The sequence below is a fragment of the Talaromyces rugulosus genome, chromosome IV, assembly GCF_013368755.1.
Source record: "Talaromyces rugulosus chromosome IV, complete sequence".
Classification (NCBI taxonomy): Eukaryota; Fungi; Ascomycota; class Eurotiomycetes; order Eurotiales; family Trichocomaceae; genus Talaromyces; species Talaromyces rugulosus.
The window spans coordinates 1,591,489-1,615,530 of record NC_049564.1 but is presented as its reverse complement, the minus strand read 5'-3'; the positions used below and the strand labels follow the sequence as shown (position 1 = coordinate 1,615,530).

Genomic DNA, 24,042 nt, shown 5'->3' with positions numbered 1-24,042 from the left:
TATACCAGCACGTTGACAGTACCAGTCGCCACTAATGCATTTTCTCGCTTGATAAATACGTTTGATAATCTTGACGCTATATATGAAATGCAATATAACAATATCGTACAACACAACGCAGCAATGGAATCAGAAGCTAAACAATCCACTGCGCCTTTTTCCGTATGGATAAACCAGCAAAGCCGCCATGAACAGGCCCACAGTAATGCCAATGGCAACTTGTATCATACCAAATCCGAGATTGAACACCGAAGTATTTCCCATACCTCCTCCTCCTCCTCCTCCTCCTCCTCCACCCCCGCCTGCAGAGCTTCCACCTGACGACTCGTTCTTGTGTCCAGTGACATTTCCCCGGATCTGGTCTGCAGAAGCCACACCAGAGATTAAAGATCCAGTCGCAGCAAGACCTGATGGCACCAAGACGAAAATCCCGGGAAGAATTGCTGTTGCGGCATGACCGTGCCAAAGTCTGCTATACAGATTTCCCAATACACCGATAGTAAAAGCTCCTAATGTATTGGCAACCTCTGAAGTACTACCAATCCGCTTGGTGGCCAGGTAGTTGACCGCATAACCAACAAAGGCAATGATCATCATGACCGGGGCTTGCTTGAATTTTCCTTGATTAAGAATAACTAACCATATCGACATTGCGATCACAAAGGGAAATCTCTGTAGATACGGATTTGTGATTGGCGATGGAGGGCAAGATGTATTGGAATTTGCATTCCCATCCATCAACCCGTAAATTGTGACGCCTACCGTGATTCCGTAACCCAAGAAAAGAGAGTAAATGATAGCATAAACCATTCTGATAGAGCCCGCAATCAGTTGATGCGACTGCAATTCCAAACTACTCGATAACACCAAGAACCCTGGCAGAATGAGGGCAATAGCCGCCTGGGAAATTGCTGAAAAACAAAATAGGTACTCTTGTTTTCCATCCACGATACCCCATCGGATGCTCCCAAAAGCACGAGCGAGAAATGACGTAAGTACAGAAGCAAATACTTCAAACACGTTGGAGTATAATGTAGACCGAGGCGCCATCACCAGCTGCATGAACCCTAGCATGGTGCCGAGGATAAACGAGATCGGCATGTCAATAGGGCGGGCGTTGAAAGCAAAGGGCCCAACGGTGGCGCTGGCTAAGCCGTACATAATAACCAAGAACCATGTGGGAAACTTGGGTTTGCGGTTCATGATGTCTTCCAGTTGCTTAGACGCTTCCTCCACCCCAATCAAGTCATGTACGACATTCTTATAAACACTATGGGTGTCAGCCAGTCGACCAAGATCAACACCTTGTGACACGCGGATCAGTTTAAACTCGGCCGTTCGTGTTGAAGAATCGTCAAAAGACATAATCATACAGCCTGGCAAATACAGGAACTGCGCATCCACCTCAAGGACGCGGGCCGTCATCTGCATATACTCTTCGAGCCGGTGGGTTGGAGCGCCGAACTTCATAAGAGCGCGGCAAAGCTGCATCAGATAGCGTTGGCGCGAAATTATTTCAGCAATATGTACAGTCACTCGAATCTCGTCTTCCAGCCGAGGCTTGCCACTCTGCTTTCGCTTTCTTGCCGCCGCTGACAACATCTGGTTCGAGTGATTCGGAGCCCCTGTAGCACTCATGTTCGAGGCAGCACCGACTAGTGAGCTTGTTGACTTATTCTGATCCTTCTTGTACCATTTGAGCTTTTCCTTGCGTGGCGTAGCAGCTCCAGAGGACGGGGTCGATCGGCCTGAAGTCTGCGCTCCTTCTGAATCTACATCCGTGCCGGTAATATTGGATCGGCTGTCATGCCCCTGTTGTGCTTGGTGAAGTTTGAGTAGGTTACCCAAGATTCCCCCGCCACTTGTGCGAGCCTTTTCTTGTGCTTCTTCTTCTGTTGCAAGGGACGGAGCACCCGCCTCTGCTGGCTGTCTTGGACGAGGACGAGACCTTGGACCCTTATGGTGCTGTGTCAATTCACGCACGAGTCGATGTGCTTCTGAGGTCGCATGAGCTTGATCTCGCGCACGCTGTTCATCTGTCTTTCGGTGATCATCCGTCATATTCGACAAAGCGATACCTCCATCTCCAGCCCAGGTTGTGTCGGGGACTGATGAGGTCAGCCCGTCGCCATCCATGGGAGGCCGGCCTAGCTTGCGGGCAATCTCTCGCGCTTTTTCGACATTCCAGAGTTTCTTCGCCTTGTCGAAGTTGAACAGTTTCTTCTGTTTCTCTTTCTCTTTTTCCAGCTGGTTTTCTTCTTCGACCTCTTCCTCCCTGTATTTGTCAGCGGCGCCGTCGACATTTCTTTGCTTCTGCGGTCGATCCTGATCACCATCGGGCTGGGCTCGGTTGGCACTGGTGACATCCTCGGACTTTCGCTGCGAGTCGTCTTGTGTTGGCGTAGGCGGCCGATGAAACGGGGCACGGGGGTGATCAGTATGTTCTAGGCGTTCAGCAACCAAAGTGCGCGCGTCGTCTCCGTTCTGGTCGCTAGATAACGACCGAAAGCGAACACGGGGCTCGCGGGGCCTGTCTTGGGTGGGCGCATCTTGCTCCTCGCCGCGTAGAGTCTCATCGCTGTGGACAGAAGCCACGGACTGGCGGTTCCCGGGGAACTCATGGTGCTCCTCAGCAGACATATGGGGATAAGATACACAGAGAAATGCAAAGGTTTTGCAGAAGCGAAGTCCCGCCGAAGTTTTCCGTCAGCGACAGTTTGTAAAGACGACGTGCGGGCAGGAAGCAGCGGCCGCCGGGGCTGGGAAGGAGGAGAGCGTCGGCTGCGGGTGTGGGTGGTGGTGGCGCCTGCGTCGACGATGCTAGGCTCATCTAGATCTTAAACACTGCTCTCTCGGGCACTGTATTCCTAGCCAATGCAATTAGGCGATAAGGGCCCTGGGTTCGCCGTCCTTGCGGCGTGGGCCCAGGATTTCGGTATGCGCGTGTGTGGATCGATCGTTGACACTGCCTCCTCCTACAGCCCTGCCTTGCTTGGTTCTTTTTGTTAGAGATTTACTGTAACTTGTGATTATGGGTAATTCCAAATTAATCTTGCATTAGTTACTGAATCCATAAATATGTTGCTCGAGCTGTATGGTTTTCTGGCTAGGCTGACATCACTGCGCAGGCAAATAAATTTCCTAATCGGGACAGTCGCCACCACGCCTTAGGGCTATCGATCTTTAGGGTTTAGGGCTCTCGACAGGCAAAGTTCCTGGTGTGACGCATCAACTGTGCATATCGGACCCAGGCGACGATAATGCACCGCCGCCCTGTCATTCAGATTCTTGCAACTAATTGATCTGATTCGTCTAGATCAACTAATAATGATATCCCTCGCATGCAGGAACATTAAACTACATACATCTGCTATCCTCAAGCACACTAAATATCGGCTCCGCAGGCTAGTGCAGGCCCCTTCCGTTGCTATTGATCGCCACCATTCTTCATTTCGCCTGGCCGCTATCAACATATCTTTCATGTCTCATGTCGGCCATTCATCTTATCATATGTTCTTCGTAGTTTCCTTTTGGTCATCTCAACTTGTATTTTGCTAAATAGAGCTAAAGTGGGGAAAATATTTAGGAATGCCAGGCGGCTATATAAAAATTCGAAGCTTCAAACATTGAAATTTTAATGTTACATATGTAGCGGATGGAATGTTATACTAAGTATGTTATGAATGCAAACTAGATCCCTGTATTATCAGTATAAAATGTTATAATTTGGCTAGTATCTCTAATCTGAATATTAAGATAAATATTAGTATTGTATAAGGCATTTATTTCATACGTCTTCTTTATTAGCAATTATCTTCATTAATTTCATCTCTGCTTTCTCTTTTTTTCTACTTTGGATGCTGGAGATACGAGATCGTAATTTTTCGTTATTCTGAATTTCATCAACACCATGTTCTCTTTGACCAGATCAATTCAGAACAAGGAAGGTCCAGAATAAGTAGGCTTTTTTGTAACGAAGCGATGAAAAGAGCACTTTGAACTTAGAATATGACCTTACGGCTACAATTGGACCCTGGGGTTAGAATTGGCTTTATAGTATTCGTCGACCTGCTGTGAGCAGATGACGCGCATTTGTGTCAGCCATTACATAGGCACAGATGACGCTTCAAAGCGCTCTGCTTCAAGGCAGTTCCTAACATTAGGTTTGCTTCAAAGCATTTTCTATTCATAGTTTTACCTTTGAGTATTCTCCTTCCCATGTGCATCAAGGTGGACGTTAGTTGGCATGCATGCCGACGGCAAATAGTGGGGGATCCATTAAGCAACACGCAAAATAGATAATGCTGTAAAGCAATTGTAAAAATAGATCATGAAATAGCTTATATAAATATGTATACTGATATCAAGCAGTATACAAAATTAGAGAATACTGTTATACAATTATAAAATAGTTAGGTAAAATAATAAACAAAAATGATATCAGGTGATTATTGTAGATAATTTCAGTCGTCTATAGCGTTAAATTTAATGTATAGACTTTACAAACTAATGTAGCCCTTAAAATAATCATTGGCTAGATCTATTCTGTTAAAAATATTCTTATATTAGAATCTTACCTGACTGGTAGATGTGTGGTTAATGTCATTTTCTGGACAATACACTAGCCCACAAGCCAATTAAATCCATTTCTTAGAAAGGCTTCCTATAAACATTTCTCATCTAGTATAGGTAAAACAAAATCCTTCCTACTAGTTATAACCTCAGGTAAAGTCGTTCTAAAGTCATCAAGTGAACATATGACTTGCAGACTATAAGCACCATTTGTCTCGTCAATGGATTATATATGGGTCACATGATCCTCAAGGCCACAGTCGTGCCTAGTTGGTCATCAAACTGGTAATCGGCCCCAGAGTAATAATTTAGTGTATGTAGATACAGTAGGATCCTACATATCACCTAAAAAGCGAGGGGTCAGGATATGAAACACACACATATACACACACGGCCTCCACATGCCACCTCAGAAAGTCAGTTGATTAGAGAAGCGGTGTATATATAGTCATTATCTTATTTATTCAACTCAAACAGCAGAATATTGAATAATGTACTCATCACTGCAAGTCAATCACAACCCGTATGGGCGAACAACGTCTAGATCAAACAGCGCGTATCTATTTATTGTCTTATCAACGCAAACGGAAGGGGGTTGACGTATATACTGGTCATATTCTAAATCAATTACCTCACTATTAGTCAAATGAGGTCTAGATTTACAGCAGTTACAGAAGTTATCAATCACGAATTATATACCATAAGTCTATAAAAGATCAAACTTGTTCCAGCCTTTATTCTTTTCTATAATTATAATATCATCGATATTAATCTTGTCTTCTAAATCTAAAACCTTATTTTTGTTATACCACGCACAGAATTCAGCTCTGGTGCCACTTCCTTCCGACCTAGCTTGCTACGCCGCAGATATGAAGCTAAAAAAAACCGCAACTTTAGCACTCATGCTCAGCCAACTATCAGCCGCCTACCTCTGTAACTCCGACATCGAATATAGTGTCGTCTGGGAGGTAAACACATCTGCCACCACCCCAGAGTATATATCACGCGAGCTAGGCATCACTGAATATGAACTTAAAGCACTCGGCTCTTGGTATTTACTCAAATTCAAGACTAAGGGTGCAAGTATGAAAACATACACTTTCTGGCCCGCGGAGGGTGGAGAACACACCAACTCGGTTGCCTTTGATGGCTGGCACAACGAGTTATATTCTGCGACGAAGCCAAATATTGTGCGGGTTAAGTGTGGATAATACAAGTGATATGGCGTATAATTTTGGTACTAATAGCGACTGTAATCTTCCAAAACTCAATTAAAGCGTTGTCAACTACAATAAAAGATAAAGTCATCCAGGTTTCTTTAAAAGACCAGTGTAAAACGGCCCATATATCCGGCACTGTTTAAATTTATCCACATGTTTCGTACCTCATTTGCTCCGGAAGACTCAAATTCTTTAGTAAAATTCAATATCTCATTTACAAGCAGATTTTATTGTTCAGAGTTATCGCCTCAAGCATGTATTGTTAGCGGAGCCATGCTTGAGCGATCAAGCAGGCCAGTCAAACTGAATATTACTACCACTTACAAGAATCCCCAGAATGGTTCCCTTTTTGGGTAGTGGTAATTCAGTCTTACAAGGCCTGTCACATACGTGACCCAGCGGTCCTCTTATGAGGTCCGTTTGTGCGGCCTCACGATCCTTCTGAGAGAATCAACAGAGATTTCTTCCCATAGAAGATCAAGATGTATTTATCTAGCCTTGTCTATTTCTCTATTATTTTCAGTGTAGAATCCAGTTGCCCCAGGGAGGCCGCGGGCCACACGCCACGTGACCGCCAAGTGACATTAAATAATAATCAATCAATCAATCAATCACTCAATCTACCTAAGCGAGTGAACACAAGAATCAACAAGAACAATGATATTTCCGATATTTCTGTCTTTGCATTTGCGTAACAATATAGGGACCCCCACAGATGGGGATGAACCCATATCGAGGCTTTCTGAATCCTTAGCAATATCGATGACAGAAAACCTTTCAACATCCACTTGAACATGACTAGTGTTCTTAGGGTACACATAGAAATATCCTTAGCCCCTTAAGCCCATTGAGTGATAGGGCTATGGCAAGGAGTACCTTTTCAAGCTAGATGTAATATTTAACATTCCCGCCACTCATAGCCAGAAAATGACTCGCAAGCATCTTTGAATTGTTGTTTTTTATCACCATATGGATCACAATATGTTTCTGCCCTGTGAGAGCAGTAGCAAGTGTCTGACTTAATTAAGTCACAGATGCATTTCGTATGCACCCAGTCGTCTTCCACAGAGCCTGGCCCAACACATCGATAAGCATTATCACCGCATGCTGAAGTGAGTGCTGTAAATAGCAGAAGAATTGGTGTGTATTTCATGATTGATAGTGGTAGAATGTTTAGAAATATGTGATAATTTAGGATATTAGAAGATTATACTATAGTAAAAAGATACCAACAGCTATGAAGGACTTTTCGTGTTAATTATATCTCTTTTTCCCAGGTGATTATCAGGTTGGCATCATTTTATGACGTAGCTATGAGATTCCTACTCTACGAATAGTAGCCTAGACAATTTATCATTACGTCTTTTCCATGTCAACGATTTCCAGGTTATAGCGCCAATGAGGGTTTGTGTCCAAAATATCTCCCTCAACCATGAGTTCTAGATCTAAATCGACATGCCGATACCTATAATTTTTTAGCTTCACTGATTAGTCGGGTTAAAAGCCTCCTCCCTATGGAGGTTCAAACTATTCCAATCCATCGTATATGGGGCAAGGGTACAAGTATCTCCCTCGAGAGTAGTGTCTCTCCTTCCAAAGCTTGTTAGGTATTTTGAACTAGATACTAGCACAAACATACTGGCTAGTTATTACAGCTCCACATATTTTTAATTTCCATATACTCTTCTCCACCCCCCTTTTAGAAGCAGGGTGTAGGAATGCTGGGGTCTATTACGTAGCAGTCTGCTGAAAACAGTTGGTGGGGCCTCATCCTACGTGGTGATACGTATGGGTGCTATAATCGACACCCAACCCCGAAACCCAACGGGTTGCCAAATAACCCACAAAAGCAAAAAAAAGTTATATGATTTCATACGTAAGTTATGCAGAAATTCTCAAAAACTCTTGTGTTCACCCTGTTTAGATTAGCTCCAGGTATAACTTCGAGAAGAAGGTGATTACAACTTCTAGAATCGGCTCTATCTGAACCAAAAAGATATTATAGTATTCGTCGTCCTATTATACTCCATGTCTTAATTGCATCTTAGACTTTGAGGACATATAAGAGCACTTCAACGACTAATTTAACATAGATTCTAGTTGGACTTATAGCTATTAATTAAATCCTATGTCTTCCCTAATAGCCTACCAGCGATACGATGGCGACTCTAATGAGTACTAATCATTATCTGTGCATCTAAAATGATTGATATGAGTTTGTGTTCGGCAGAGTGGCGACTCCGACGACGCCGCAAACATATCGTCAAGGGATGGACATTGTTTGAACCGTACGTGTCTAGAAACTGTGTATCAAGTATCCAATTAGCTCAGAACTAAAATATGATCACGTGGACATACTGTTTGTATTTGGTCAAGGACACAGCGTAGTCACACCGTGAGCGTCAAAGCCAGTATCTACCAGCTTTGATGCTGACTCAGAACAAAGCATTAGTGAATTGTCGTGCCGGAAACAGGTACCCTTGCCAAATACCAGTTGCAGGTTTTCATCTTGGGCGAGAATTAAGGCACTACCGTCGTCCTTTCTTCCGGATACTTGGGCCATAGACCCCGCTGTAGAGAATGGGCACCAAAGATCCAGCTTACAAGGGTGCTCTGCTAGAGACAAGACGGTCTAGCTAATATAAAGGGCGCAGGGCATACACGGAGGTATTCTATAGGGCGTCATTTACATCACAGTGTCACGGCAAGGTTTAGCGGAGTTTTCCAGGAGCAGCCCCAGTATAAAAAGCCAAGAGTAAAGATCTTCTCTGTTACACTTAGCATAAGACTAGAGCAGAACCCACACTCAGAAAAGCTACACACATTAACTAAACTATTAGGACTAGAATATTATAGAATCATACTATTTATAAGTAATAAAATAACTATATTTATACTAAGAAACCTATAACAATAGTTAGATTAAATATACATCTGCTAAATATTGCAGTTGGAAATTGAGATGCTCACAGGTCCTGTTTTTAACCTGAAAAATAAAATAAAAAGTTTGTACTTATAACTGTATAGAGCCCTAACCCTAATGTAAAATTACGTGATTTTTCAGCTTGAAAACAGGACCTGTGAGCATCTCTAAGTAAATATAATAAAAGGTTTTCAGATTATTTTATAGAAATTTTATTTCTATTATATATAAATAGAAGGCTGTATTAATAAATATTATCTTATAAGTATAAAAAAAACTAGATTATAAAAAAAGTTAATTTATCTCTCTGTACTATTATTATGCTTAATTCTAATAAAGTTAGGATTGAGTAATAGCGCGAAGAGTTAATTATAATTAATTAAACCCTGGCTAAATCCAGCAAGGTTTGGGTGAGTAATTTCAAAAATTGAAATCGCTCAGAAAAGCCATTTTGCATATATGTCAACATTGACATCTAGAACTACCCATCAACTCGAACAACATCGAAGACAACATTGAAACTTTGAATATTTGTATATAAATTAAGATCTTCATCAGTTAAAAAAAAGAAAGAAAGAAAATGAAAAGTTACCATACTATGCTTTATCGAATGATTCAACGTGAACTAATTTCTAAGAATTATTATCAAATGGACAATTATGCTGCGCTTTAACCCAGCCTACAAGCCGGTTAGCAATATCAGATGCATAGCAGTGAGTAGCTATCCCATCCTGTAGTTGACCAGAGGACGCCACAGAGCCAGAATTATATGCACGAGCAGCCCTATAGTAGCCTTGTGCGACATCATCCTGCAGAGAAGATGTCACAGAGTCGCCAAGTAAAGATGCCAAACCATCTCCACCTGCAGTACCTGCTGCTCCGTCATGGATCATTTGCACAATGTTGTCTTTCGGACATGGATTCATTCCGGCACAGGTGCCAGTTCCGCCGTGATCCTGCATCAGGCCAGGGTTGCTAACAACCACGTTTGTCGTTGGGACACGGACGCAACCTTTTGACTCTTGCATAATAATAGCCAGAATGTAGCGGTGGTCGACCTTGGTTTCAGTCGCCACCTGCTGAATGGAATCGTGGAGGTCATTCATTTCTTGCTCTGACGGATTTTCCTGGCCAAATTGGGTGCAGGATTGGGAAATAACGGGCTTGTTATTCGTCCACATATTCTCAAAAGACTCCCTAGTATGTTTTTTAGTTTCAAGTCTCTCGAATGTAAATATTCACAAACTAAACGTACCACTGAGAATATGAAGGCCAGCCAGCAGCAGTCGACCCGTCTCCGGAATAAGCAGTGTACGTATCAACGCCATTTCCGACCCCATCGTTGTCATCCAGTGTGTTTGTAGCGGCCAACGAAGATGCAATAGCATCGATTGCTCTATTATTCAGAGAATTTCCAAAGGAGATAGGAGCAGCCAAGGCCGCGCCAATCAGGAAACTAACAGTGACTTTTTTGAAGATTTTTTTCATGGTGTAAAATTGTAAGTTTATTATGCCGTTATTTGAAGAAAATTATGTCGTGATTAAAGATTTGAATATTAAAATGTAGACTAAACAGCGCAAAGAAAAGTATATATGGAAGCCCCTTCGTAAATAGATTTTAGGGATATCCATCCCGTCTAAGGGAGCTTATGGTCCAGCCCCTTCGCGGCATCCGCCTTGAAGTGCGTGTATTGGATGTAGCAGTTTTTATCGAAATAGTTTCCATCTTACGAATCATTCGATGGCAATTAAATTCGAATTATTTGTCATTCTTTTTTACAGTTGTGCTTCGTCATGATAAGTTGAAAGCTCGAGATAAGCTCTACACCGTGTGGAATAGCGCTCGATGATGGAAGGAGGCAAAGAAGATTGTCAACCCTTGATGAAATTTTTTTGTTTTAAATCCTTTGCAACTCGCTAGAAAATTACCATCATTATTACTAGCAAAATATTATTCGACTGAGTTTGGCAGTGGATCACGGATGGTTTTCGTTTTGATAAAGCCCTTGTCAAATTCGAAAACCAACTAAAACAAAGACATTGTGTTAAAGTTTAGAAAAGTGGCTCATATATCCCAAGTATTTCGACCGGCTCAGCATTTCATCTTGGCAGTCATGGCAATATTGAGCCTAACAGTATTGCAGATGCCTACTTACGGGCCGAAGCGCAGGAGTAAAAATTAAAGACAGTGGCTAACTGACAATAGTTGTGAATAATAAGATAGGTTAGAATGTGGACCTGTTTCATATTTCTACTATGCAGTGTATTACACGTCTGCGCGCTAGGACACATTCCTGCCAAGGCATGCCAGAACACGGGCAGTGTATTGGCATTTCCTAAATAGGCAAGTTTCTCTAGCCCGTCCTGTCGAGAACGCGACGTGAATGAGCCAGACCAGACAACTGTCTTGCACTAAGTTTTAATATTCTTTTTTCTTCATCCTTCAAGGAGCAGAGGTTTTCTATCCAGCTTTGTTCTGTGTCGAGGCTCTCTTCTCCCTCCTCATCCCTGCGACGTTGGGATTTCGTTAATAGTAGCCATGTATATAGAATGGTCTTGGGTGGCTTTTGCCTCTACAGCTGGAGCAACTTTGCTTCCGTTTCCTCTACCAGAACCGACACAGCTGTTTGCGTCTGACCAAGGGCTGTTAGATCTCCCACCGAAGCCGTATGTTTTCCAACTCACCCAAACGATTTACGATCGTACTAACAAACTCACAGGATTTCTGCTCTCGCAGGAGCTATCTTGCCTTTGATCTTTCCGCATACATATCAGCCCACGTCAACAACGACTCAGCCGGCGACCTCGACTACGCAGCCGCCTGCAGTCCCTCCTGTAACATCGGCTTCTCCAACGCCTGCTTCTCCAACACAGGCTTCTCCAACACCTACGCCAGACACGAAAGGGGGTCAGAGCAGCAACCTAGACTCACAAAATGGAGACGCTGTGACTAGCAGCAGCAGTAGCAGCAGCAGCACAGCTGTAAGTGTAACCACCTCGACTACTAGCACATCCGGCAGCCCTTCCACCCCCGGCGGAAACTTCTGTGCCAATCCCACTCCAAGCCAAGCACCTGCAAAGTACTGGTTGGAAACGCAAGATCATACTGGACCCGGCCGTGGATACGCGCCCTTTGTCCAGGGAAATTCTGCATATCCTGTTCATCGAAATGCCCTGGATTACGGTGCTAAGAATGATGGCAGCGGGAACCAGACTGCTGCGCTACAGAACGCAATCAATTCCGATGGTCAGGGCGGATCTCGGGAGGGAAGAGGAGTCACTTATATGCCAGCCGAAGTGTTCTTGCCTGGTGGCGTGTATACTCTTGGTGGCACTCTTGACATCCGAGTGGGCACAATTATTGTAGGAGATCCGTTGAACAGGCCTGTGATCAAAGCCAGTTCCGACTTTGTCGGCTCTACTCTGATCAACGGCCAGGATCCTGCAGCTGGTCACCCGGAAACGACATTTATGATTGCTTTGAAAGATGTCATTCTTGATACAACTAGCTTAGACGCGTCGGCCACGTTCACTGCCTTGCAATGGGGTATTGCTCAGGGATGTGCCCTGACAAACGTTGATGTTAACATGCCGCAAGGCTCCCTTGGGCATATTGGCATTCATATTAACGGCGGCTCGACTATTGCCGTTACAGACGTGGTATGTTGTTCTTTTGAATTATTTTCGAAGTAATTTTCTAACCTGTTTAGACTATTAATGGCGGTGGCATCGGTATTCAAAACTCGAACCAGCAGGTCAATTTCAAGAACATAACATTCAAGGGCTGTCGCACCGGGTTCGCCGGCACAGGAGGCTTTACTGTTGTTCTCCAAGGAGCAACATTTGATTCCTGTGGTCTCGGTATAGATATGACCAAAAATTCACTCGGTTCAATGGTCATCCTCGATTCCACGTCAACCAACACTGGCACCCTCGTGAAATTCCACGATTCCTCCAACGCGTCTGGGCCGCGAAACAGTCAGATTATTATTGAGAACCATACTAGCGAGGGCACGAATCCGCTTGCTGTCACGAGCAACGGCACAACCGTGCTCGGCGGACAGTCACACATTGATACCTGGTTCTTCGGTAATCACATCCCTGGCGTCTTCCAGGCTGGTGGTTACCTGGGTACTTTACGTCCAACTGTGCTTTTGGGTAGTGATGGGAAGTATTTCACACGAAAACAACCTAATTATGCAAACGCCCCTGCTAGTCAGGTCGTCAACGTCAAAACTGTATCTGAACACCCGGTTCATGGAGATGGCAAAACGGATGACTCGGCTAACTTGAATGCTATCCTGCGTGATAATGCCGCCAACTGCCGCATCTCTTACTTCCCCTTTGGAGTATACATTCTGAGAGACACCTTGGTCGTTCCCCCTGGCAGTCGTATTGTGGGCGAGGGTTGGTCGGTACTGTCAGGAGCAGGGTCCGCTTTCACCGACTCTGCCAACCCCCGCCCAGTCGTCAAAGTTGGGAACCAGGGCGATGTTGGCGTTGCTGAAATCCAGTACATGCGCTTCACAGTAGCAGAAGTCCTTCCAGGGGCTATTGTTGTCGAAGTCAACATGGCCGGAAACCAACCAGGCGATGTAGGAATCTGGAACAGTCTGACCACTGTTGGTGGCACCGCAGACACTACTATTTCGAGCAGTTGCACAAACCAGGACGCCCGTTACTGCATGGCTGCATTTATGCTGATGCATATCACTTCTTCCTCGTCCTCATATGTCGAGAATCACTGGGGTTGGACAGCAGACCATAACCTAGACGGCGGGCCATCGCCTATCATTGTCTCCACCGGCCGGGGTATTCTTGTAGAGTCAACTAAACCCACATGGCTGGTGGGTACGAGCTCTGAGCACAACTGGCTGTATCAATACAACTTCCACTCGTCGTCCAACGTGTATGCCGGGATGATGCAAAGCGAAACCCCATACATGCAAGGTCTCGGCGCGGTGGAGACTGCGGCGGCACCATGGGGCGTGTCGAGCCAGTACAACGATCCAGACTTTTCTTGGTGCGGAAAAACAGACCAGCTCTGTCGGTCTGCACTCGCCGCAAACGTGGATGCTGGAAGCAATATCATGCTCTATGGTTCCGCGGCGTGGGCGTTTTTTGAGGGGCAGTGGAATGGACTCTACAATACTCCCTGTGCGAATGGGATTTGCCAGACTAACATGATGCGTGTGACTAATAATCCGCAGAACTTGGTCTGGTATTCTATCAGCACCAAGTCGTCGGACGTGATGGTGCTGGATGGGAAGTCCAACCCGAGAGAATACAACAACCCAGGCGGTTGGTCAGGCCTCGTGCAAGCCTATCGCCAATTCGCATACTAGGCTAATGGTCTGTAATTGAGGGGATGTAGGGGGGTTAAGATTCTTTGTTTTGGGCGTAAAGGGGGTTTCAACATAAATATTCATTTATAATAGTAGTGCAATTTGTATATAGTTTCTATTCATTCAACTATCTTATACGCTTTCATGAACCTTCCATAGATGAAAGTCTCCGGAATGTATACCTTGCGGTATATGGAAAAAGAAAAAGAAGGGGGAAAAACGAGGAACGAATGGGGTCGAGAAGAGAAACACTTAAAAGAAATCAGATACATAAAATAACCGAAATGCAGTGAGCCTAGTACTGTTCAACTTGGAGCTTGAAATCCATGTGTAGTAACACTATAGCCAGTTTAATTGGCTTACTTGGGCTCCGTGAAGCGTAGAATCTGCCGGTGAGGGGGGGTACTGGTTGTGGTAAGTACCTGCCAACGATGGATCAAACATGTAGGCTCCGAAATTGGGATCTTCGATGTTCAAAGACGGCACGTTGGCCATTGGATTTTGCCAGCTTGGCGGGATATGGAACCCAGAGGACTGCAAAGCTTCATTGTGCTTGTTCCTCGATGGGCTGTGGGCGTAGCTGAGGTTGGCGCCGTAGACAGATCCATCGTGCATTGGCATGACCGAAGACTGAAATAGGGGTGCTGGTGTCTGGACAACGTGAAGCTCAGCAGTGGTTCTTTCGGGGCCTCCTGGTATGCACAGGCCAGGCAATGGAAGGGATACGTCTTTCTGCGCTGTGGTCTTGATTTAGCATGATAGTATTCCCGCCGCCAGCTAGGTATCTCACTCTGGAAATATTTGTGGCAGCTTCCATAGTCAAGTCTGGGGTGCTCCTTTTCCACATGTCTCATAAATTCATTGCCCTTGTCGCTGCGGAATGACTTGTGGCAGTTTTCGACAGGACATGCAACTTTGTGCATTATGTGTCGTTTCAGGTCAGGCTCTCTACTGAATGTTGAGCCGCAATCTGGACAGGTGACGGGGTTTGTTGGTCGCTTTGAGGCTTTCGAGGGTGCTTGAAGCTTATCGGCCATTTTGGTCTGCTTGTAAGCAGGAATTGTAGACTGTAGTCATGGCGAAGAACGTTGGGGATGAAGTCTTTTTATAGTTTAATTTTGACAGCCTTGCCAGCGGTATTGAAAATGCTGCATCCGCTTTGCGGTTTAGTTTTGGGCAATGTACATGGGAAATTAATATGGCTAGGTGCCCTTTGTTTATGTATTTTCACATCTTGCATGAGCCCCCCCGTGTTTCCGGAACTCAATTACGAGGCGATATCAGATTATTTGCCACGGCTCCTTGCCTAATGGGGCATAGCCTAAGATTGAGCAAGCCCGACCCCTGCCTTTTACGGTAGTACGGTACTGCTCAAGGCGCGTCTCAGCATGCACCCACCCATCACCCCCGTACTCTCTTTGCATGTTCACACCGCTCCGCTTTGCATGTGCATGTGCATGTGCATGGGCACTGGGCACCAGCTCAATGTGGATTTTTGAAACCCCATACAAAATTATATAATCAATATTTTGTATAACGTAATCCACACCCGAGCGGCCACCACAAGCGAGCGGCCACTTCCCTTCCAAAACGCGTCGCATTACAAGTCCACACAGTTCAACGCGTCAATATGCCACCAATTCGCAATAAAAATCAAAGAAATTCAGTCAATCAAGAAGGCCGAATCTTATTAGCTATATCCGATTTATAAAATCAAAATATCTCGAATATTGGACAAGCGGCAAAGATTTATAATATTCCACATACAACGTTCCGGCGCAGATTACATGGTACTCAAGAAAGATCTTAAACACATACCAATAGATATAAATTATCCCAATTTAAGGAGGAATTGCTTATTAAATGGATATTAGATCTAGATAAACGAGAACTACCTCCCTAGCCTACTCTTATACGAGAAATAGCTAATTATCTTCTTTCTTAATATAGAAATTAACAAGTTAAAGAGAATTAAATATACAACCTAGTTCAACGTCGCTCAGAGCTCAAATCGCGATATTCCCAGAGATATAACTACGAGCGTGCTAAATATAAAGATCTAAAGATAATCCAAGAATATTTTGACAGTATACAAGAGGTTATATTAGAATATAGTATCTTACCAGAAGATATTTACAATTTTAATAAGACTAGCTTTGCTATAGGTCTTTATGTAACTGCAAAGGTTATTACAGGAAGTAATTAATATAGTCGACCATATCTATTACAACCTAGTAATCGAGAATAGGTAACTGTAATTAAGACAGTTAATTCTATTAGATAGGCTCTATCTTCGTACATGATTTTCAAAGCAACAAAATACTCTTAAGAAAGCTGGTTTAAGACTCTTCTAAATAATTAAAGAATCAATATTAGCGACAATAGATAGACCACAGATAAGATTGGAATAAATTAGCTTATTAATCACTTCATTCCTCTTATTAATAGCTGTATAATAGGAAGATATCGAATATTGATTCTTGATGGCCATAGAAGTCATTTAACTACTAAATTTGACCAAATCTATACTAAGAACAATATTATTCCAGTTTATATACTACCATATTCTTTACATCTTTTACAGCCTCTTGATGTTAGCTATTTTACAGTTTTAAAGCGACAATATAGACGGCTTGTTGAATAGTGGATAAGGCTTGGATTCAACCATATTAACAAAATCAACTTTCTTACTATATTTCCAGAGGCGCATATAATGGTATATAAAGCTGACACTATTCAGAATGGCTTCAGAGCATCTAGATTAGTACTATTTGATCTAGATTAAGTATATCAGCAACTTACTATTTAATTAAAGACTCCAACACCTCTTCTAAATCGATCAAGCAATACCCAATCATCATGCTTATAAACACCTCAAAATCCACATCAATTTAAGCATCAATTGACTATGATTAAAAGACATATAAGCCAGCGTACAAGAAGTCTATCTAAAGTTATTAATAAAGCGATTATCCAGATATTAAAAGCTTATGAAATGACTGTAAATAATCTTCTACTTATACGAAAAGAAAATCATAATTTATGGGCTGCATATGAGAAGGAGAAGCAAAAATATCAACAGTCTAGAAAGCAAATATCCTATAAGTAAAGAATTACTAGAGAAAAGGCTCAAGCACTTATACAAAGTCGGGTTAAGATATCTTAAACTATTACTACTGCCCCAGCTGAGCCTGAGCTTCCAGTCTCTTAACCACCTGTACAACGTTAATTTCGCTATAATAGGTGTGGCATTACAGGGCATAAAATAACCAGATGTCCTAATCGCACCAGTAATTAATTTTTCATATATAATTATTATTTTAGGTTAGAAATTGAGATTTGAAATTCATATAGAGCGTATTTCCGGGCCGAAGTGGCCGCTCGCTTGTGGTGGCCGCTCGGGTGTGGATTACGTTAACTTTTCAGCATCTTATTAATTCTTATTAATATTGAAATATCAAGTAAATAGATGGTTTATTCTAATTGTTTTTAGAAATTATTATATTATATCGTGGAGCGAAGCTCCACTATTACAATTATTTATACGGAGCCATAAATTAAAATGCCCTTATTGGCTGTTAAACGCCACACAACTGTAAAAGCTGCTTTTTTCCTTTTCTGGACTAGCTTTGAATAGACTATTCCCTTTCTGGCTAGAGCTATGTATTTTTATGGATTTCTAAGCTGAGACTATATAGGAAATGATAACATACTTAGGAAGCTTATAAGAAGCCTGCAAGCTGGTTAGTGAGGCTATATAGGGAGGGGTTGACAACGTACTGAGGAAGCTTGCAGGGTGGCCTGCAGGCCTGCGCGCACAGATTAGTGAGGCTTGGGGGGTGGGGTTATATATATATATATATATGAATTCTTTGCTCCACGGGTCTTTGGTGTTTATGTGCCACAATATAGTGCTCGTAATTTTGTATGGGGTTTCAAAAATCCATGTTGAGCTGGTGCCCAGTGCCTACCCAAAGTAGAAGTAGGATACACGGGTTTTAGTCTATTAGATTATAATGAGAGAGACAACAAAAAGGTTAAAAAAATAGTACTAATACGTAGAAGTTTAGAGCCCTATAGTGATGCCCCAGGCACCCATAACAATCAGTATCAAATGTTAAGTACATTCTTGCTTATGTCAGTATGTCCGAACTGTCCGACTAGTCGGACAGTCTTGCCATGGAATATCCGCCTGACTTCGAAATAGTGTTCGAAATCGATATCGAAATCGAGCGTATAATCATTCCTCACAGGGCTCGATTCCGACACCCGAACCGTGTACTATTGTGCCAAATTACTTCCTGCTTAAAAATCCTGCATATCTTAGTTTTATAGGGTGCCCGCTTCCCTGCCTTGGCTTTCAGCTCATAAATCAAGCCAGGTCATCAGTATATTTAATATAGAGGCAGTTTGTAAATATCTCTGAGCTTTTTACTATATATTTTGTGTAATTAGTACATATGCTTCCAAGTTCCAACGCCAGCACAGCTTGACTAAACCGGTTGGTGCAACGTACGCCTCTAGTCGAGAGTATAGTCTTGGAGGCTTTATTACAAATTTAAAAGGACACTAACCATGCCAGTGTCCCCTTTCTGGTGCCCTTTTCGGGTGCCCCACCGAACGCAGCTGTTTCGGGTGTCCCCGCCAAATGCTCCTGTTTTCGGTGCACAACATTAAATTTCTTTTCAATATGTGCATAGAAGTGATTCAGCAGCTAGCTAGTAGGATTTATCTAGTTAGATCTTATGTTCTTTTTTTATACATTAATAAGTATTGAATATCTACTTTACTAGTATTGAAATTAAAAGACTAAGTTTCTATGTGAAGTTATATAAAATCTGTATAGCTGCATGTGGGGTATTAATAAAGGGGATTGATACACGCACCAATCCCCACAAAGAAATCTGCCAGATTTCTTCTTTCTATTAATAGTGTATCTTTGCCCGAGGCACTTTTCCTTTTCTGAATAGTAGTATTTCTTGCAAAGCGATAATACTACAATATTCAGAAAGAGGAAATAAGATCAGCAGCTCGCACAGTGCCCACCCACCCAACGGATTTGCCGGAAACGATTCATTCTGGTGGGTCGACTACCAAGGGTGACGCCAAATTCTGTACACACTGGGTGTACAGCATTTAGCGCGGACCACCATACGCATATTTATACGGAATATACAAATAATCATAAAAAACATTGGAAGCTTCTGCTGTCTATCCGAAGTTTACCAAAACCTTAAAGGCGCCCCTTAGTGGTGGTTCTGGTAGTTGGCCATGTATTATTTGTTCACCACCATGCACTTACGGCGTACTATTCTGGGCAAGGCTGGGAACACGCCCTGAACCCTGTATTAAGAATACGAACCCCGGAGACTATATACGTATTCACAGTGCTCCACGATTCTAGCCAGCCAGCTCCCTGATTATTAATGAGGCTTCGCAGCCAGACAACGCCAGCTTCGTTGGGCTACACGTGGGGGGTTCAGTTGACCAGCGGTCATAATATTGCCACTATGAAATTCCTTGATACCACGTAGCTAGCCTGTGTAATAATAATAATTTGCCACCCAGTCACTATGTAAATTTACTTGCAAGCACGTTGTCGCTATCCAGCACTAAATGTATAACAAATTAAAAATAGACTCGTTATGCAACTGATTTAACTCAAGTTATGTATGTGTGTTCTTTCATGCCAGAAGCAAAAGGCAAGGAGGGGGGGGTTGCATGGTTGGACGACGAGTTTGGTATTGAGTGGTATGAAGAGGATAGATCGGAGAGCTTGACGTTATGTTCGTTCGTGGTCTAACCACCCAGTCAACACACAGCCTAGCAGGACATTTGCTGGATTTGCTTCACTTCTAGTAGATCAATCACACATGTGCACAGGTGACTAGCCAATGGCCATCTAATTCTAATGCAGTACTCCGCCACCCACAATGACATTGATCCCACGTATTTAATTTCCAAGTACTGTACTGTATACAAATCCGTACTCTGTACTCAAATTAGTATATGCTCAGCATCAAAAGGGCCAAAACTAAGATTGTACTAGTAGCAACAGACAAGATATATTAAAGTTGCTTTTATTTGTAGATAACATAGGTTAGTAAGGGATCATAAAGATTCTGTAGGATTCGGTAAGGGTATTTAAACCACGTATCCACCATTTTTCAACTCTATCTGACAACCCCAATACAGAACTTGCTCGGCAGAATACCTCGTGGCAGTCGTTTACAACTTTCTGACTCGGTTAGACTGGAGAGCGTTAAAAGCACGACGTCAGTACTTGCGCGCAGCCAACGATGAAAACTCGGACAGAACGCGAGATGTGCGTCGAGAAGATTTAATCCCGATGACGGCACAATTAGAACTAGTAATTAGCCTTATTTTAAAATTTAAAGAATAGAAGTTTAGCTGTACTAGCTCTATATGTATCATATAGTTCTTTTTCTTGCCTGCAACGTCAACTTGTGTGTACGAGATTTAGAAACAATACACCTTCTATATATGTGGCTTATCATCCATTCACTAGAAGGCTGGAACAGGTCTAGACTTGGCCAGCCATTAGCACTATCAATCAATTAAGCGCGTCTGGGGCACTATATAATTAATCGGCGCTTGAAGATTATAGTTGCTGACGTCGGCACTACTACATGCCAAGACAAAGCTTGTGATTCATCAATTGATAAGGGTATATATTTGTCCTAGCACCATTCTGTACATATGTAGCGTACATGCACCTGTAGCGTGGCGCATCAAGTTAAACACGAATGCACGTCACGCTGTTGAAAATCGACTGGTTTAGACTCATAGATGTGAGAATTACTGTATTTTCAATATAAATTATAAACCCACGATATTATGAGGCTGTATCATTATCAATCTCTTCCTACAGCTTGCATCTTTTGTGGTAAAATTCAATGTTCCGGTGGTTGAAAGTTCACCAGTTGACGCCATCCGGATGTATATTACGGCGGCAGGCCTATTAGGACAAAAAGTCCTTATTATATTCTACCATGTAACCGGTAGCTAATCAGCTTCAGGATAAGCGTTGACGATCTCGTCAAACTCAGCCGCCTCAAATACTTTGGTATAAGGAACAAATCGCCAACCCCTTGTGGATTATATAATCATGCCAAGTCAAACATAATCCAACCTGGCTTGCTTATACGCAGGCAGCGCCATATAGTACCCTTTTGCATCATGAGACTAGATCCTTTTCGACAATTTTTTGGGGGCCAGCCATGAGCCAGTGTAACTTCAGAGGGAATTCTCGGCATGATTAAATTTCATACATGTAGAAAATCGAATATCATATATATAAAAGGAGTGACAGGTCCCACAAATATTTTGAATCAAACCCTGCCAACCTTTCGGGAAACAAAAAATACTACCAGTATTCTACATAAGAACTCTGATCACTATTCACCATGAAGATCTCTCCTACTCTCTTTGGCGCGTTTTTGCTTGCCAAAAACGCCATATCGCAGCCAGTTGACGGACAGGATCCAGTTGCGAAGTGGGTCGATGCTCCCCTCAACAGTTATGATATCCCGTCTTCAAAGGGCCGTTCTGTAAACCTCTTCTATGCCGATGGTGAGTAGAGTCCAGTATTGATTGATATTCAATTCTTATTCTCTGACTCAAATGTGATATCTATAGGTTTTGCATACTATGGTGACTCGTCTGCTTGGACTGGCTCTGTCATCACTAATGTGACTTGTACGTACCTTCCTTTATACATACATATATAATTTGTTTCAATGTTGTTGACCCTTGATATAGTTAGCTTCTCCGCCAACCCTGGAGCCTTGTCTGCCAATGCATTGACAGATGGCGTGACAATCCCCGACAACACCCTACTTTATGTTATCCCGAACGCCACGAGCCCGCAGCCGATTGGTTTCACTGGTAGTAAAACAACACCCTCTGGCGCAGTAACTGACAGGTGGACATTCTACGAGACCTATGCCTCGTATGAAGACAGTACCGGTCAACTTAACCAATACTTCTACATCAAGGAGACAGACGTGAAGGGAGTTTGGCAAGTGTATTGGGATAATGCAGACGAAGTTAGCGGTTATACAAGGATTACCGTTCGTAATCACGCCCCTTATTGAGTTCTTACTCAAGTTTTAAGGGGGCTGTGATATTGGGGTAGCATTTTGTGTGGGAATGACCCCAATGGGAAGAATTGAGGGGAGGGGAGAGGAGGGATAAGTACATAGCTCATCCGGGGTTGATACTATCAAATTTATCGACTTTGAGGATTATCTAGAATAAAGAAAAGAACGAATCCATATTCAACATCAAGGGTGACAAGGTCCAATTACATAAAGAGGCCTATGAATTCATCTAACACTACATGTAATCCCATCCAATTGATGCACCTCGCAACAACATAATGCTATGTGAATAAGTTGTATCGGTAATAATACATTTAGGTAGGAAGATATTGAATCTTGAACATCGGTCCATCATTAATTCCCAAGTTTCTCGTAACTACCTGTCGAGAGGGACAAATAAAGAGTCTAAATAAAATACTTCACAAGAATGCAAGGCGTTTTTTTTGGCGACAAGACAAAACAAAATCGTAAATCAAACAAAAGAGATTATAAAATAAAAAAAGGTATTAATGCAGTGAAGAGAAGATATGAAACAGATTCGGCCAGTTTATTCTGGGTTTCGGCCAACCATCAGGTACATAGGGGTGAAGAGCTTCTTCTCACCACCGGCAACGAGACAGTCGGCAGCCAGGGCAAGACTGTCAGCAGTCTTTTGCGTGCCACGGGGCATAAGGTGAATGGTCTCAAGGGCACCCACGAGGCGGTGGACGAGTCCACGACCCCACCAGGTCATACGGGCAATGGTAGGGAAATCCCATACTGATTGCATCTGCTTGAAGTTTCCAGCAAGAGGATAGTACCATGGGACAGGGTCGTCACGGTCCGCCAAATCTTCGTGGTGTAGGAGCTCAAATCCGGCAGCTTTGATGGCGTCAAGACCCTCGGAGATCTTGACCATGTTAGAGATACCATCGCCCTGCTCAATTCCCAAACGGATTTCACGGTGCTCTTGGTTCTCGTTGTCGTACTCGTCGGTCATCAGCCACTCGTAGACACCAAAGATACCGCCAGGCTTGAGGACTCGGCGAATCTCGCTGTAGACACCTTCCAACTTAGGAGCGTGCACAGTGGCTTCAATGGCATAAACGGCATCGAAAGAGTTGTCCGGGAAGGGCATTTGCATAAAGTCGCCCTTCTCGAAGGTGAGCTTGTCCGAAAGACCCTCGCGCTCAGCGTACCGAGTAGCACGCTCGATCTGGTAGTCGTTGTTGTTGAAGCCAACCACGTTGACTCCGGAAAATTTGACAATCTCGCGAGCGGGTCCGCCGACACCGCAACCAACATCGAGGACCTTCATGCCCTCCTTCAGGCCCATGACGTGGGCAAGGTAGTGTTCATGGCGAGCGATGGCCTGGTGGAAGGGCTCACCGTAGGCGAAGCGGCAGAAGTGGAAAGAGCTTCCCCATCCGTATTCGTAGAGATCGGTGGCAAGGTTGTAGTAGCTAAGGAACTGTTAGAATGCGACAAAAGGCAAAGTACAAGCACAGTAGAACTCACTGTCGGGTCAAAGTGGCATATTCTGCTCGTCGAGCCTCACGGGTCTCTTCTGTCTCGACAGCAGCGGCCTTGTTGTCCCAGTGCTTGAAGTACTCGTCGACAGCCAGCTGGTGGGCCTTTTCATCCTTGTTGCGCATGGCAGCAAAACCACCTTGGGCGCCCGAGGACTTGCCATGCATGGCCTTGTTGAAGGCAGCATCACGCGCGTGATCCTCCTGTTCGAGCTTTGAAGCAGACATGGTTGAAATTATTGTTCAATTGAGAAACAAAAAAAAACACTGGCGCGAAAAAGGGGGTAGAGTGGCGGGAATTGAAAAAGAAAAAAAAGCGAAACGAATAGCTGAAAGACAACGAATTCACAA

At 43.4% G+C, this 24,042-nt stretch overlaps 6 protein-coding genes across 6 annotated transcripts; 2 read left to right on the top strand and 4 right to left on the bottom strand.

The window, feature by feature from the left end:
- Nucleotides 1-129: 129 nt before the first annotated feature.
- On the bottom strand, nucleotides 130-2,640 carry TRUGW13939_07341 (uncharacterized protein; the record flags this gene model as incomplete). Its single annotated transcript, XM_035490482.1, has 1 exon — nucleotides 130-2,640. One exon carries the CDS (start codon nucleotides 2,638-2,640, stop codon nucleotides 130-132), a length of 2,511 nt encoding a protein of 836 aa, XP_035346375.1.
- Nucleotides 2,641-9,347: 6,707 nt separating this feature from the next.
- TRUGW13939_07340 (uncharacterized protein) lies at nucleotides 9,348-10,203 on the bottom strand (the record flags this gene model as incomplete). The annotated part of the gene is made up of 2 exons (XM_035490481.1): nucleotides 9,348-9,912; nucleotides 9,971-10,203. The coding sequence occupies 2 exons, from the start codon at nucleotides 10,201-10,203 to the stop codon at nucleotides 9,348-9,350; spliced, it is 798 nt and encodes a 265-aa protein (XP_035346374.1).
- A 1,051-nt stretch (nucleotides 10,204-11,254) lies between these two features.
- TRUGW13939_07339 (uncharacterized protein) lies at nucleotides 11,255-14,060 on the top strand (the record flags this gene model as incomplete). The annotated part of the gene is made up of 3 exons (XM_035490480.1): nucleotides 11,255-11,382; nucleotides 11,436-12,375; nucleotides 12,426-14,060. 3 exons carry the CDS (start codon nucleotides 11,255-11,257, stop codon nucleotides 14,058-14,060), a joined length of 2,703 nt encoding a protein of 900 aa, XP_035346373.1.
- Nucleotides 14,061-14,399: 339 nt separating this feature from the next.
- Nucleotides 14,400-15,097, bottom strand: TRUGW13939_07338 (uncharacterized protein; the record flags this gene model as incomplete). The annotated part of the gene is made up of 2 exons (XM_035490479.1): nucleotides 14,400-14,797; nucleotides 14,851-15,097. The coding sequence occupies 2 exons, from the start codon at nucleotides 15,095-15,097 to the stop codon at nucleotides 14,400-14,402; spliced, it is 645 nt and encodes a 214-aa protein (XP_035346372.1).
- A 6,390-nt stretch (nucleotides 15,098-21,487) lies between these two features.
- On the top strand, nucleotides 21,488-22,177 carry TRUGW13939_07337 (uncharacterized protein; the record flags this gene model as incomplete). The annotated part of the gene is made up of 3 exons (XM_035490478.1): nucleotides 21,488-21,653; nucleotides 21,720-21,779; nucleotides 21,843-22,177. 3 exons carry the CDS (start codon nucleotides 21,488-21,490, stop codon nucleotides 22,175-22,177), a joined length of 561 nt encoding a protein of 186 aa, XP_035346371.1.
- A 553-nt stretch (nucleotides 22,178-22,730) lies between these two features.
- On the bottom strand, nucleotides 22,731-23,919 carry TRUGW13939_07336 (uncharacterized protein; the record flags this gene model as incomplete). Its single annotated transcript, XM_035490477.1, has 2 exons — nucleotides 22,731-23,625; nucleotides 23,681-23,919. The coding sequence occupies 2 exons, from the start codon at nucleotides 23,917-23,919 to the stop codon at nucleotides 22,731-22,733; spliced, it is 1,134 nt and encodes a 377-aa protein (XP_035346370.1).
- Nucleotides 23,920-24,042: the final 123 nt, after the last annotated feature.